Source organism: Phoxinus phoxinus, assembly GCF_949152265.1.
Source record: "Phoxinus phoxinus genome assembly, chromosome: 16".
NCBI classification, from domain to species: Eukaryota; Metazoa; Chordata; class Actinopteri; order Cypriniformes; family Leuciscidae; genus Phoxinus; species Phoxinus phoxinus.
Genome location: NC_136891.1, coordinates 33,281,147 through 33,294,482, shown reverse-complemented (window position 1 = coordinate 33,294,482; position 13,336 = coordinate 33,281,147). Strand labels below are relative to the sequence as shown.

The following is a 13,336-nucleotide window of genomic DNA, read 5'->3' as shown; positions in this document are numbered from 1 at the left end:
GCGTAGTTCACTGTAATAACGGGAAATACTAGAATACAATTCATAACAAGAAAACCCATGCAGCCCCATGCGCTTGATCTGCAGTTCTCAATGTCTAACTTCACAATCAATGGAAACATGCAGTTTCATTTAAAAAAATAAAGTATATAGTCCTATATATAATCAATAGAAAATTAAACTGAATATTTAAATAAATTGATAGTCCTGCTGCACGAGTGTTCGTAATTATTGCAGATAATATAACAAATAAATAATTATTGATAGGCCTATACTTGTTAAAAGTGCTTTGTGTTTCATTTATTAGGCTAGTCTACTGTCACTAATAGAAAAAAACGAATGAATTAATAAATAATAATATTGACGCACATGCTTCTCTCTCTCTCATAACTGCATTAAAGTCGGGGACACACTTACTGTAAGGCCAGTTATGTATGTAATTTGATACTTATGACTGATCATGCACGTGTTTAAAATCTGCTGCATTCACTAGCTATGTTTCCATCCACACGTTTTTATCTGAATTAAGTGATATTAAATGAAAAATGCCTTATGGAAACAGTAAAATTCGATTGAATTTCATGAATATCGACTCAAATGAAATGCGTTCGGTCTCATCGGATTTTATCTTCATCGATATGTAATCTTCCATGATCTTCATGGAAACGTTATTTGCAGAATAAATAATGAATCCATTTTGTCTAGCAAAACTTTGTTCGCAAATGTGCGATTCAGTGCGAAAATGAATGGTAACACCTTAAAATGTCTCAAATCAATTCGATATACCAATTTGATCGCAAAACATCATGTGACGTCATTACGCACAGGTCTTTATTCGCTTTAAAGCCGTTGGATGGAAACACACTTTCACCAGCTTTATTTGCATGAGTTTTTTTTTTCCGAACTTCAGATAATTCTATTGACAAGTGGATGGAAACTTAGTGACAGTCAGACTGTCAGTGGTTAAGTGTGTCCAGCATTACTCTGCTATCAGCGGCTCAAACCTCCGTTACTAACTCTACAACTTTCCTGTAGCTCAGTGGTAAGACCATTGCGTTAACAACGTAAGGTTGTGGGTTCGATCCCAGGGGAGTGCACATACTTATGTATAAATGTATAGGATAATGCAATGTAAGTCGCTTTGGATAAAAGCGTCTGCCAAATGCATTAATGTAATGTAATGTAAATGTACAATGACGTTCTGGAATTAGCAACGGATGGGTTTAATGCGTTTTAATGACAAAAACTTTAACTGTAGTATAAGCGGAATAATTGACGACAGGCCGTTGAATTATTAGAAAAATAAGGCACACCCGAGGTGGTAATGCGGTCACGACGCGAAGCGGAGTTACACCTCTGGTGTGCATTATTTTTCTAATAATTCAACGGCCTGTCGTCAATTATTCCTTACTTATTATGATGAACCTTTGGTCGTTTGGGGGAAATTGACTTGGAATTAATTTTGGATTATTCCAAACCGGAATGTTCTGGTTACAGTCTTGTAAACGGGCAGACACATACATGCTAGATAAAAGATGTGGAGTAAAGCATTATATTTCTGTATTTTAAGAGTTGTACATATAGTCATGATGAGTTTGATGGTACTGATGGCTTTCTCCTATTTTCACATACAGGAAAATGGGACAACAAGAAGAAAAACAAATCCTTCTGGCAAAACTTCCGAAAGTCACAGAAAGGGATCACAAGGCAAACGTCAAAAGGTGATCAAAACAAACTCACTCTTTTTTTTTTCTCACATTTCCTTCATAACTATTTTACTCACTTGTGTTTATTGTAGGCACTGTAAAGGAGAGGAGCCCACTCAGAAATATAAATGGAATAAGAAATAACGCTAAATACGGCAGCTGTAGTTCCCTCGCTCACTTACAAAGTCTGTTTGGTTTTTGTTAGTATTTGTTTACTATAGAATGAGAAGTATATTTGCCTATGAAAAATTAATTTATGAATTTATGGTGGCGCGGTTATCTGATTTATTATTGCTGATTTGAGATGTTATTGACTAACAGATCAGATTGTTTGTTGAATGAACTGACTTGCCCTGGAGGGACTGTCCCTGGTTCTTGTCACTCACCTTTGACCCCCTGCAGGTGAGGACATTGGCTATGTGGCCAGCGAGATCACTATGAGCGATGAGGAGCGGATCCAGCTGATGATGATGGTGAAAGAGAAGATGATCACGGTGGAGGAGGCACTGGCACGGGTAAAGCCCCATTAACCCCCGACAATAATGCAAATGAGCTTCCCTTGCTTACATCCATGTGTACTAACTTTACTCACCCGGACCGATTCCGCCCTGCTCCTTCCTTCCTTCAAAACACACATGCACACTCTTACACACTCACATGCACACTCTTACACACTCACATGCACACTCTTACACACTCGTGCGCACTGACACTGGACTTTACTGCGGTAGATTCCGTAGTGCAGTGTTGAGATGGAGGGTGTTTGGTGTGTACTTTCTGAAGTTGGTTTAGCTGGGGTCGGTTGGATAGATCTCTTCTGTTCTCTTTCACTTGTTCAGGTGTGTTTGGTTGATTGTAGGTCGCTTTTTCATTCTTTTATTGTGTTTTTTTGAGAACATGATAATGATTCATTATTATCTGATAATTATTATAAAATCTGGCTTTCTTCTCTCCACAAGGCTGACCTTGATTCCTTTAACCAACTGTGTTTTCTACAATGTTTAAATTCTCTTCTGCTTCATTCTCTCCTTTGGGCTGGTAGTTGATCTATCTCTGTTATGAGCAGTCTTGAATGGCTGGATCTAAAGTTTGAATCAATGCTGAGCCTTTGTGGAGAGTTGACATCATACATGCTGTACGCATGCATGAATATTTGTCTGTGTGTGTTTGTTTGAATGCAAATTTGTCTTTTTTTTTATATTTTTTTTTATTAATGTTGCTTTACTTGTTCTGTGTTCTGTCTTTTTATAGTATATTTCTGTGTCCTATGGCGTCATGCACCTATTTATTTTTTAATGAGTTTAAGATAGGAAAGGTAGCATGAAAATGGACCTGGGATCACCCAATGATCATAATGCATTTTCGTTTTATGAAAAATAGAAGCTTTGACATTGCTGCACTGGGAAACATTTAAATTGGTTTGACTTAAGGGTGGGATTTAATCATGGTTTTAACTTAAATGATTTTGATTGTATATAAAAAATATATTTAATGCATTTTATTGTATTTATATGTACTTATGCCTATGAATACACAGCCGTTCAAACGTTAGGGGTCGTTACTTTTTAAAACCGTTATGTTGTAAATTATAATTATAATTTTCTAGTTTTATTTAATTTTTTTATTCCTATGATGGCAAAGCTACATTTTCAGCAGCCATTACCTCAGTCTTCAGTATCACATGAACCTTCAGAAATATTTCTGACATTTTATGACATTCAGAAATAAAAAATGAATAAAAAAAGAATAAAAAAAAATCATATTATGAATGTTGAAAACCGTTTAGCTGCTTAATATTATAATTATAATTTTTTAGAATTCATTGATGAATATAAAGTTCAAAAGAACAGCATTTATTTGAAATGGAAATCTTTTGAAACAACATTATAATTGTCTTTACTGTTACTTTTAAACAATATAATGCACTCTTACAAAGTGAAATTATAAATTTCTTCAAAAAAAAAAAAAAAATCTTACTGACCCCAAACTTTTGAGCTGTTTAAATAAATACTAATGATTAATACATGTAAAAAAAAAAAAAACCTGTTTGAATGGACATGACGCCTTCGTATGTGCCTGTGTTTTGTGTGTGTGTGTGTGTGTGTGTGTGTGTGTGTGTGTGTGTGTGTGTGTGTATGCATGCTTGTGTGGGGTATTCTCAGACTGTATTTCTGTAACAGAGAGGGTGTGTGAGTTTGAGGGCGAGGGGTGGCTCTCTTTGACCTCTTGTTCTCCATAGTTAAAGGAATATGAAAGGAACAGACAGTTGAGCAGCAGTACAGACACAGCAGAGTGGACTGATGGATCCAGTCCCACTGTTAACCTCTCCTCCGCCTGCAATGTAAGTACTATACCCATCACCCAGACCGTAGTGCTGAGTGGGTGCGTTTATAACATAACCTCATTCAGTCACATCCAAGTTTATGTTCCCCCATCAGTAAGTGTTAGTAATGTCTCTCACTGTACTGACTGTATCTTGGTGTGTGGAGTTAAATCTCTTCAGACTAGTGACATTGTGCTTTATAAACTCAGTGGCAGTCCATACGTCAACCCAATTCATCCCTATAACTACACTGTACACACCAGTGATGCGCGGGTTGATCCAAAATGAGCGGTTACCCGCGGTTACGAGTCATCCAAAAATATTTTTTATGCCGTGGTCGGTCGGGTCGTTTGAAATAAAGATGCCAATTAAACCTTTGTACTTTATATTGAATACTAGACACACTTTTCTATGAAATACATAGGCCTACGCTTTATTGTCTGAATAACTGACGCGAGGATGACGCACGAGCTCAGTCTGCAGATGAAAGTGGGAAATCCTTATTTACCTTTTGAATGTTGAGCGCGTTATTAACTTTTGAATAAAAGCTGACGCGGGATAAAATGTCCGATTTCCCAACACGTTGAACTGAGCAATGCCATTGTGCCATTTTAATAGGCTACTTTTAAACACATATAGCTCAGTAATGTCAGTTTTATGTATTTTCTGAGAGGATTTTTGTTGGGAAAGTCGGGGGAGAGACGCACACTTCGATTAGACTGGATACACACATGCAGCATCTTAATTGTTAAGAAAATGAAACGAAATAAATTAATAAATCAAGCCTTTATTACATAACACTAGGCGATATCATACAGCATTCAGAAAAATGCGGCCACACACCCCTAGTTCCTCCGTCTGTGGCCCAATGACGCTACGATGAGCATTTACAAGCTAATTTTTAAAAATGCGGGTCAGGAAGCGGGTCGGGTACAATATTTTCTTTCTTTTTTTTGCGGTCTGAGTTGCGGGCGGGTTAGTTGAAAACATCGGTTGTTTATACATTGACCCGCGCGCGCATCACTGCTACACACACTTTCATTAGTTGGAAACATTAGGATGTTTTGTAGTCATCATACATTTAAGATGCACTCAGAATGTATACTGATCTGATCTGGCTAATATGGTAGTGTTTATGGATTTATATCCATACATAGTGACGTGAATGATGTATCACACAAAAAAAATGTTGGTTTGTGATTTTACTGTCAAAATGTTTGACCTGCAGTCAGCCATGAGTATAATTAGGCTGGTCATGTGATCTTAACATGATGACCAAATCTTAAGTATAATAAAACTTGAGCTGATGTGCTTGAGTTCTTATATAGTCAAAATAATCACATTTTTACAATACTATTAATTTCTGTAGACTTAACGTTTTTTTTAAATATAGGAAATGTCCTGAGTGCATCTTTAATCATAGATTATAAACCATTGAATCAACTAAAGACTGATCTGAAAAGCTGATGTGTCGTGTGTGTTCACGAGGAGCCGCTGATGTTGTAATGAGCATCTGGCGCTGTATGACCCCCAGTAATGATGTCATTTCTACATGGCATGGAGAGCTGGCACACTAATCGTCCCGTGTTAAAGAGCTCATAATGTGCGTCTTTACTGAAGGGTAATGTTGAGGGGTGGGGGGCTTCTTCTTCTGCTTTGAATCCAACAAACCACTGCGATCAGTTTGATATGTCACTCTTTCGGTGCCTGCACACAGACCCGTCCCTAGCTCTGCATGAATGTGTTCTTGGTTAAAACCTTGAAAGGTTTGGTGGATTTAGTTTTCCCTTTTCGAGGAATAAGCTGCCAGTACACTAATACACACATATTTATCATGGGAACTGTGAGCAGCTTCCAGCCTCTGCAAGTAAACATGTACCTCCTGTTCTAATGGTCAACAGCTAAGCTGTGTTTGCAATGCTTTTTGATGTTAACAAACCACAGCACTGCTTCGCTCAGCGCTTCCAGCTTCAGAACTCACTCGCCAGCAAATCCTTGTGTCCGCTCAGAGAAGTCACTGCCCGTCCCCGTCCCGCTGGCGCGCTTTCTGTGCATCTGTGTGTCAAGACATGTCCAGGATATATTTAACAGCAAAATCAATAAACGGCAAAACAATACTTTGATTTTTGACTGAAATGAGTCTTAAGAGCAATTATGGAATTAGCTTGTTGAAGTAGAACTCCCCCAAACCTATATCGGCATACACAGCCATTACACATTTAAAACAGTAATATCCTATACTAAACCTAAACTTATCTTAACAAACTATATATCATATCGTAAGCTTACAATCTCTAGTTTACATATTTGGTGACTGATTATTAAAATACATTACAGAGGAGCCGTGATTTATCAATTTGCAACAGGAATATGTTCATACTCCTGAGGTGTGTTCAGACCTTTATTTTGAAATAGTGATGAACATGAAAAATCATGAAAGAATGGTAGAAACCTCAGTTTGTTTTCATGCCAAGAGTTCAAAAGATAAAATCCATTCAATTATTTTAGAAAAAAGGTCTGAAAATGTTTTAAATATAAAGAAAATAACAATAGATTCAGCATTAGTGATGTGGCAGCGAGCTATAATGCACATACGTGATCTTTTGTGTTTCTTAGAAGTTGAATTCATTTCAAAATCTGCCAAACTTCCAACACTACTTCTGAATAGGATGTCTACTTCATAAATTGTATGAAAATTGTAAAAATAATGGGTCAGATCACTCAAACAACATATGGAAATGGAGGCGCCCTTATATGGGCAGTAATGTCCACTAGTGGAGAAGTGTGGTACTGCGCCCAAACTAAATCTCACTGAACGCTCATTTTTTTGAGATATCAACCTAACATTTGAAACACAACTTGTTCAGATATTTGGCTTTGATTTTTTTTTTTTGCAGTTTTAGAGTCCACCAGGTTTTGAAAATATATATTTGATATAAAATATGAATAATAAAATTTGTAACGTTGTACATTTTCATAAACTCAAACTTCTATAACTTTTTTTTCTGTTTAACTTTCTTAATTTATTTCACTTCTACAAAAAATCTGCCAAATGTCTTCTTAAAAACAAGACCAATCTTACATCTATATTCCAAAGCGTTCCTGAATTACAACCTTTTAAGTTCGGAATGTGCATTTTCATGTTTATTAAAGAAAATGGGGGTCGCTTGATAAGGGGTTAAACTCTTCAAATGATAGATAAATCTTTGTATGTCTGTCTGTGTAGTGTATATATCCACAAACACGCATAATAGTATAATATTTAACACTATTTATAATAACAAAGTATAATATTAATTGTGATTTCAAATAATGTCTTGCAAAAAAATTCTGAATGGTCCTAAAAAGGTTTAATTTTCTTTCTGCAAAAGTAATGTATTATTATTTTATCCGGGTGAAATATGATGACGTTTATTCTTGAGATTCTCCCACTGTACCGTTTACTCGTGATTGCAAAGGGAAAGGGAATGAGGTAAGAAAGTCTTATTCATGAAAAGACCCTGTATCTCTGAAACACACACACACACACGCACACACACACACATTTCCTCCTGTCTGTCATCCGCACACATAAGCATGTGCAAATTGAATCTCAGCGCCTGAATGGGAAAGTGGATCTCTGCAGGAATCTCGGCCTCTGGGTGGATGATCTCCTATTTATAAACGGAAATAGGTCAGCTCCAGTCAGCTAACGGTTAAACCGATGGGCACATCTCTCTCTCTCTCTCGGGGCATCCCGCTGATCTGAGCTCAGTTTAACACTAATCTGAACACCCAGAGCTCACTGTGTGTCTGCAGGGTTCCCCTGTCATGAGATCAGTGTCAACTGCACTCAATATAGTGACCCATCACAGCGCCGCCAGAGTGAAGCTGATGTGGGATCAGTGCCAGCATCCGATATCACAGAGGATGCTCTGTATCTCTATATGACTCGACTGCAACCAGGCCAGCCTTTCTTCTCTCTGGCCCACATTCCTTCTCTCCTCGGAAGACCATTAAGGATGTTCAGGGGTCATGTGGGAGACCTCGCAGTGTTTCCGGACGCCTTTTAGCCCTGCCTCAGAGTTTTCTTCAAAAAAACAGTTTACAGTGTGTATTCATCTCTGTGTGAGATGCTGTTGCGAACATCTGTCCTAGAGGAAACTACGGCTGGTAGGAACACTGGACACATTATTTTCTCCTTTGCTCTGGTTTGAAATATGGTTTAGTAAACTTGCTGGTGACTGGATTTGAGCAGCAGACATCGTAGTTTTGCATCACGTTATACACTGAGCTCTGATTCGTGCTTTTGTTTGTCCAAATCCTAGGGCTGTAAACGATTAATCGCGATTAATCGAATCCAAAATAAAAGTTTGTGTTTACATAATATATGTGTGTGTATTGTGTATACTTATTTTGTATATATAAATACACACACATGCATGTATATATTTAAGAAAAATTTGTTATTTATATATACAATAGTTCTATTTATATATTATATAAATCATATAAAAATATATATGCAGTATATAAATGCAAATATTTCTCAAATATATACATGCATGTGTGTGTATTTATATATACAAAATAATTATACACAATACACACATATATATATTATGTAAACACGAACTTTTATTTTGGATTCGATTAATCGCGATTAATCGTTTACAGCCCTACTAATATCCTCTATATCGTGTCCATCATCGCGATCGACGACTCTTCTTTTTGGCTGGTGGCCTTGAATAATAAGGAAAAGTTATTCAATGCCAGTGGTAAACCAGTGAGATTTTGTGTGTATGTGGGTGAGCTTTAGGTTTCCAGTAAAAGATCACTTTTAACCTCAACATCTCCGTTGAGCACTTAAGTGTGTGGATTGTTAGGATATATTTGCCAATCATTAGTTTTGGTCAAAACAGCTCAATCTCTCCTGGTTATTTAAAAACTGTCTGTGGTTATCATCGATTATATCCTGTTAGTCAAAATAATACCATGTCATCCCAAAATGTGGTGTACGTTTGCAGAGAACAAAATGTATTTTGAGTTTGTCTGGAACTTGGATAAAAAGGATTAAAGAGGCTTTGTCTTTGTGGATGAGAGGTTTCGGTATCATAAATTATGCCCTACTGTAGGCCTGTAAACGATTAATCGCGATTAATCGAATCCAAAATAAAAGTTTGTGTTTACATAATATATGTGTGTGTATTGTGTATAATTATTTTGTATAAATACACACACATGCATGTATATATTTGAAAAATATTTGCATTTATATACTGCATATATATTTTTATATGATTTATATAATATATAAATAGAACTATTGTATATATAAATAACAAATTTTTCTTAAATATATACATGCATGTGTGTGTATTTATATATACAAAATAAGTATACACAATACACACACATATATTATGTAAACACAAACTTTTATTTTGGATTCAATTAATCGCGATTAATCGTTTACAGCCCTACCCTACTGTGTTAACTGTCAGATGTTACTTTTTTAATGTTATATTTGTGTATATATATATATATATATATATATATATATATATATATATATATATATATATTAGGCTGGGGGTGGGGTCATAAATCATCTCAACAGTTTAGTCCATATCTGAAATATTAATCTCACATCAAATTTATTTATTCCACCACAAATGCTCACTCATACTCATCTGTTAAGTCCAAAAACAGGACTTGTGTGTGTTTCTTGGACTCACAATGTCATAACACGTAACTCCATACTGCATTGTTTTCACCAAGAGCCCATCCTCCTAAACATGTCATGATCTGTTCACACCCACTGAAACCATCATTTTCTTTTTTTGTGTGTGTCTATATTGAAGAGATGTTGTGTGTATGCATGTTTCTAGGGGGTGATTTTAATATTGAAGCTGACTTTTGCCTTTCTAGTCTGTGGAGCAGTCGGATGATGAGCAGGAAGACTCTGTGAAATTCAAGAGGCTTCACAAGCTGGTCAACTCGACTCGACGCGTGCGCAAGAAACTCATCAAAGTGGAGGACGGCAAAAGACATGACTCACAAGGTAGCCGGAAGAGAACATCGTTTATCTGGCATTAACATGTTTATTATGAGAATATTCTTGAAATGTTTTAATTTAATGATTCTTTTAGCAAGTCTCAATGTATAGTTTCATAGTGTACATTACACTGTTGTGATGCCTAAAGTTCAGTGGCAGCATTTAAAACATTTGATGTTAGCTTTTAGTTATTTACATTTACATTTTAAGACATTTTATATTTTTATTCTGGTAGGATACATTAAATTGATCGAAAAAGGAGAGTAAAGACATTTAATGTTATACATTTTTTTTTTATTTCAACTAAATGCTGTTCATTTGAAAATCCTGAAAGAAATATGTAAATGAAAGACTTTAAAAACATTTGAAAAAAATATTACCAACCTCAAACTTTTAGCTAGAACTCAAACGGTATTTAGACAAAATAGTAAAGACTTTTAGGTAACACTTTACTTGAAGGGGTGTGCATAAGACTGACATGACACCTTCATAATTGTATGCATGTTTATGACAACTGTCATTAAGTGTCATTCGCTCAATTATGACATTTTTAATGCAAATATGACATAGTTTGAGATGTCTTTGTTATGACAACTTGACACAAACCAATACATCATAACCTGTCAGTGTCTTTGTCATGACAACTTGACATTACCAAGACAACATAACCTGTCATAAATATGTCATAAACATGACATAGAAGATTCATTATCAAACTTAAGAAACTACTTGGCTTTATGGATTGAATTTGTCATTAAAATGACATTTTAATGACAAATTCAATTTGTACCACTGTAGTTTAGGTCAAGAAAAATATTCCTGACAGTTATAATGTCCTCATGACAGCCAATGTAAAAACCAATCACATGACAGTTTACTGTAATGTTAACCCATAAAGCTAAGTGGTTTCTTAAGATTGATAATTAATCTGCTATGTCACTTTTATGCCAATTTATGTTGTCTTGGTATTGTAAAGTTGTTATGACACTGACAGGTTATGATGTATTGGTTTATGTCAAGTTGTCATAACAAAGACATCTCAGACAATGTCATATTTGCATTAAAAATTTCATAATTGAGCAAATGACAGTTGTCATAAACATGCATAAAACCTCCTTCATATTTATGAAATGTCAGTCTTATGCACACCCCTTCAAGTAAAGTGTTACCGAATTGTAATATCGGCTGTAGGATAGAGCTCATTCAGTGTATTCAAAGTCATTATATTTCAGTTGATGGAAGTTTTATTTTGATCTTCCTTCTCTTGCAGATTCGCTCAGTCTCGATGCGGCTCCTTTATGCGATGACATAAACGCACTGTATGCAGAAATCCACAAGAAGCCGGCCCAGTGCACAGACTCCTCTTTGTCCTCTCTTGCCCAAGAGCAGCTCTCTCTGGACGGGGACACGGACAGCTTAAACACGTCGCCCTCCACCAGCAGCCTTGATGCGTGGAAACCAGCTCACAAGTTAGTGAAGACCCCCGGCGCACATCCTCACGGCCTGATCCGCCCTCCACGGAAGAGCAGCGCCGGGTCCGGACTGGGTGTAGTGGGGGGTAGTGGCTCCTCTTTCTCTGAATTGGAGGACAATGCTAAAGTCTCCCGCTCAGCTACGGACGGAGAGATGCGGAAGGCCTTATCTCTATCTCACGGGGTAAGTACTGACAGCGTCTACGCTTTTTACGGCCTCACTCGGCCCCGGCCGAAGCCACACCCCCTTTTGGTGTCTTTAGATGACATTAACAGCAGCAAGCGGCCGCCCGTCTCCATGTGGCAGCGCAATAAGCCTGACCCAAACTATGCGTACTCCACCAAGCACTTGCTCTACCAACGTTCCTGCAACGCTCAGAAAACCATCGCGTCGTCCTCCACCTTGCCCGCCTCCCCTCCCGCTCGTGAGCTTCCGCTGGCCAGGGAGAAGGGGAAGAGCTGTGGGAGCGGAGTAGTGGGCAGCTGGCTGTTCCCACCGAGGCGTCTGAAGGGCCGTACTGCAGTCAGCGAGCTCAACATCACGTACGTGGTGGAACGCAGCCTGTATGGCCACTTGAACTGGACCGGGCTGGTCAGGCCCGTCACGCTGAGTAAAGCAGATAGGCGTTGGCTCCTGGAGGACGAAAGAGACGCAAACCGGAAGTGGGCGTCCAGCATGGATCGCTGCACCAAGCGTGTGCTCTTACGCATTCAGCAGAAGTCTGTGAGTGTGCCAGAAGAGCAGATCTACAGTGCCCCCTGCTGCACTGGAGGAACAGGCTGCTGCAAAGCTGCTAAAGAGAATTTCTGTAGGGCACAATTTAGACGAACTTGAGCTATATTTCAATATGATACTGAAATACAGACTGTGCTGTCATAAAATGCATACAAAATTACTAAAGTTAGAGATCCCTTAGACTGTCAGTAAGACGTCAGCTGTTTTCATTACTGTAGTATTGAGTGAAAACTCCATAATCTGAGAAATGTATCCACATTATTCCTGCGCCCCATGATGCTTTGCATGAATTATGGGTGTAACTTCCGTTAAACTGTAAACAATCAGTGAAAGGCTCACTTTATGAATGCGTTAAAGTGTCACAGTGAGGTTACGTTAATCTACTCACCCTTCAAACATCGAACATGAAAAGGAAATTTAAAAGTGTAAAAGCATCAACAAGGTACTTTCAACAGACCAAATAACCCCAAAAGCGCGAGTCTTTGGTTAAATATCACTGTAATATATCTGTAACTTATGTTGCCTTAATCAAAAATGTTCATTAACGTCAGCATTACGTGATACTATTTCATAATGATTTCCGTAATTTTGACAGATTTTAAATTGCATTTACCTGTGAAAACAAACCTGGAAAGAGACGTGAGGATTTGATGAGAATAACGAGAGAGATTATTCGCGCATTCCAGTGAATTATTAATGGAATATATCGTAAATTAAATTCGGGAGAACAGTACACAAATGCGCAGTCTATGTTGTCCTTTTTCATACGTTTACAGCGGATTGCAAAGGGAAAAAATAAAATGATCACGAGGAAAAGAAAGCAGCGACTGAACAGAGCTCGCCATGTTATAACATGTCACGTTAAAATACCAAGTATAACGTTATTCTCATGATGCATAAAAATATTTAATCATGAAGGGAAATTGACAGCTCATCCAGTCAAACTGACTTTATTTGTAAGGCAACCTTATGATTTGAAATGATTAGTTTCAGCGTTTTTGAATGGAAGTTCCCCAAACCGGAGTGTCACCCATAATTCAGAACGCAGTGAGATCGTCAGGAATA

At 37.4% G+C, this 13,336-nt stretch overlaps 1 protein-coding gene across 11 annotated transcripts in view; it reads left to right on the top strand.

Moving 5' to 3' along the window:
- sash1a (SAM and SH3 domain containing 1a) overlaps nt 1–13,336 on the top strand; it is a 297,141-nt gene that overhangs the window by 263,923 nt on the left and 19,882 nt on the right. For 9 of the 11 annotated variants that reach the window (XM_079639435.1, XM_079639434.1, XM_079639431.1 and 6 more), the window contains 5 exons: nt 1,632–1,718; nt 2,106–2,218; nt 3,943–4,044; nt 9,937–10,069; nt 11,334–11,719. In XM_079639435.1, the coding sequence (XP_079495561.1) occupies nt 1,632–1,718; nt 2,106–2,218; nt 3,943–4,044; nt 9,937–10,069; nt 11,334–11,719 (821 nt within the window). The remainder of the gene's footprint in view (nt 1–1,631; nt 1,719–2,105; nt 2,219–3,942; nt 4,045–9,936; nt 10,070–11,333; nt 11,720–13,336) is intronic. The other 2 variants (XM_079639436.1, XM_079639440.1) reach the window with 1 other exon arrangement.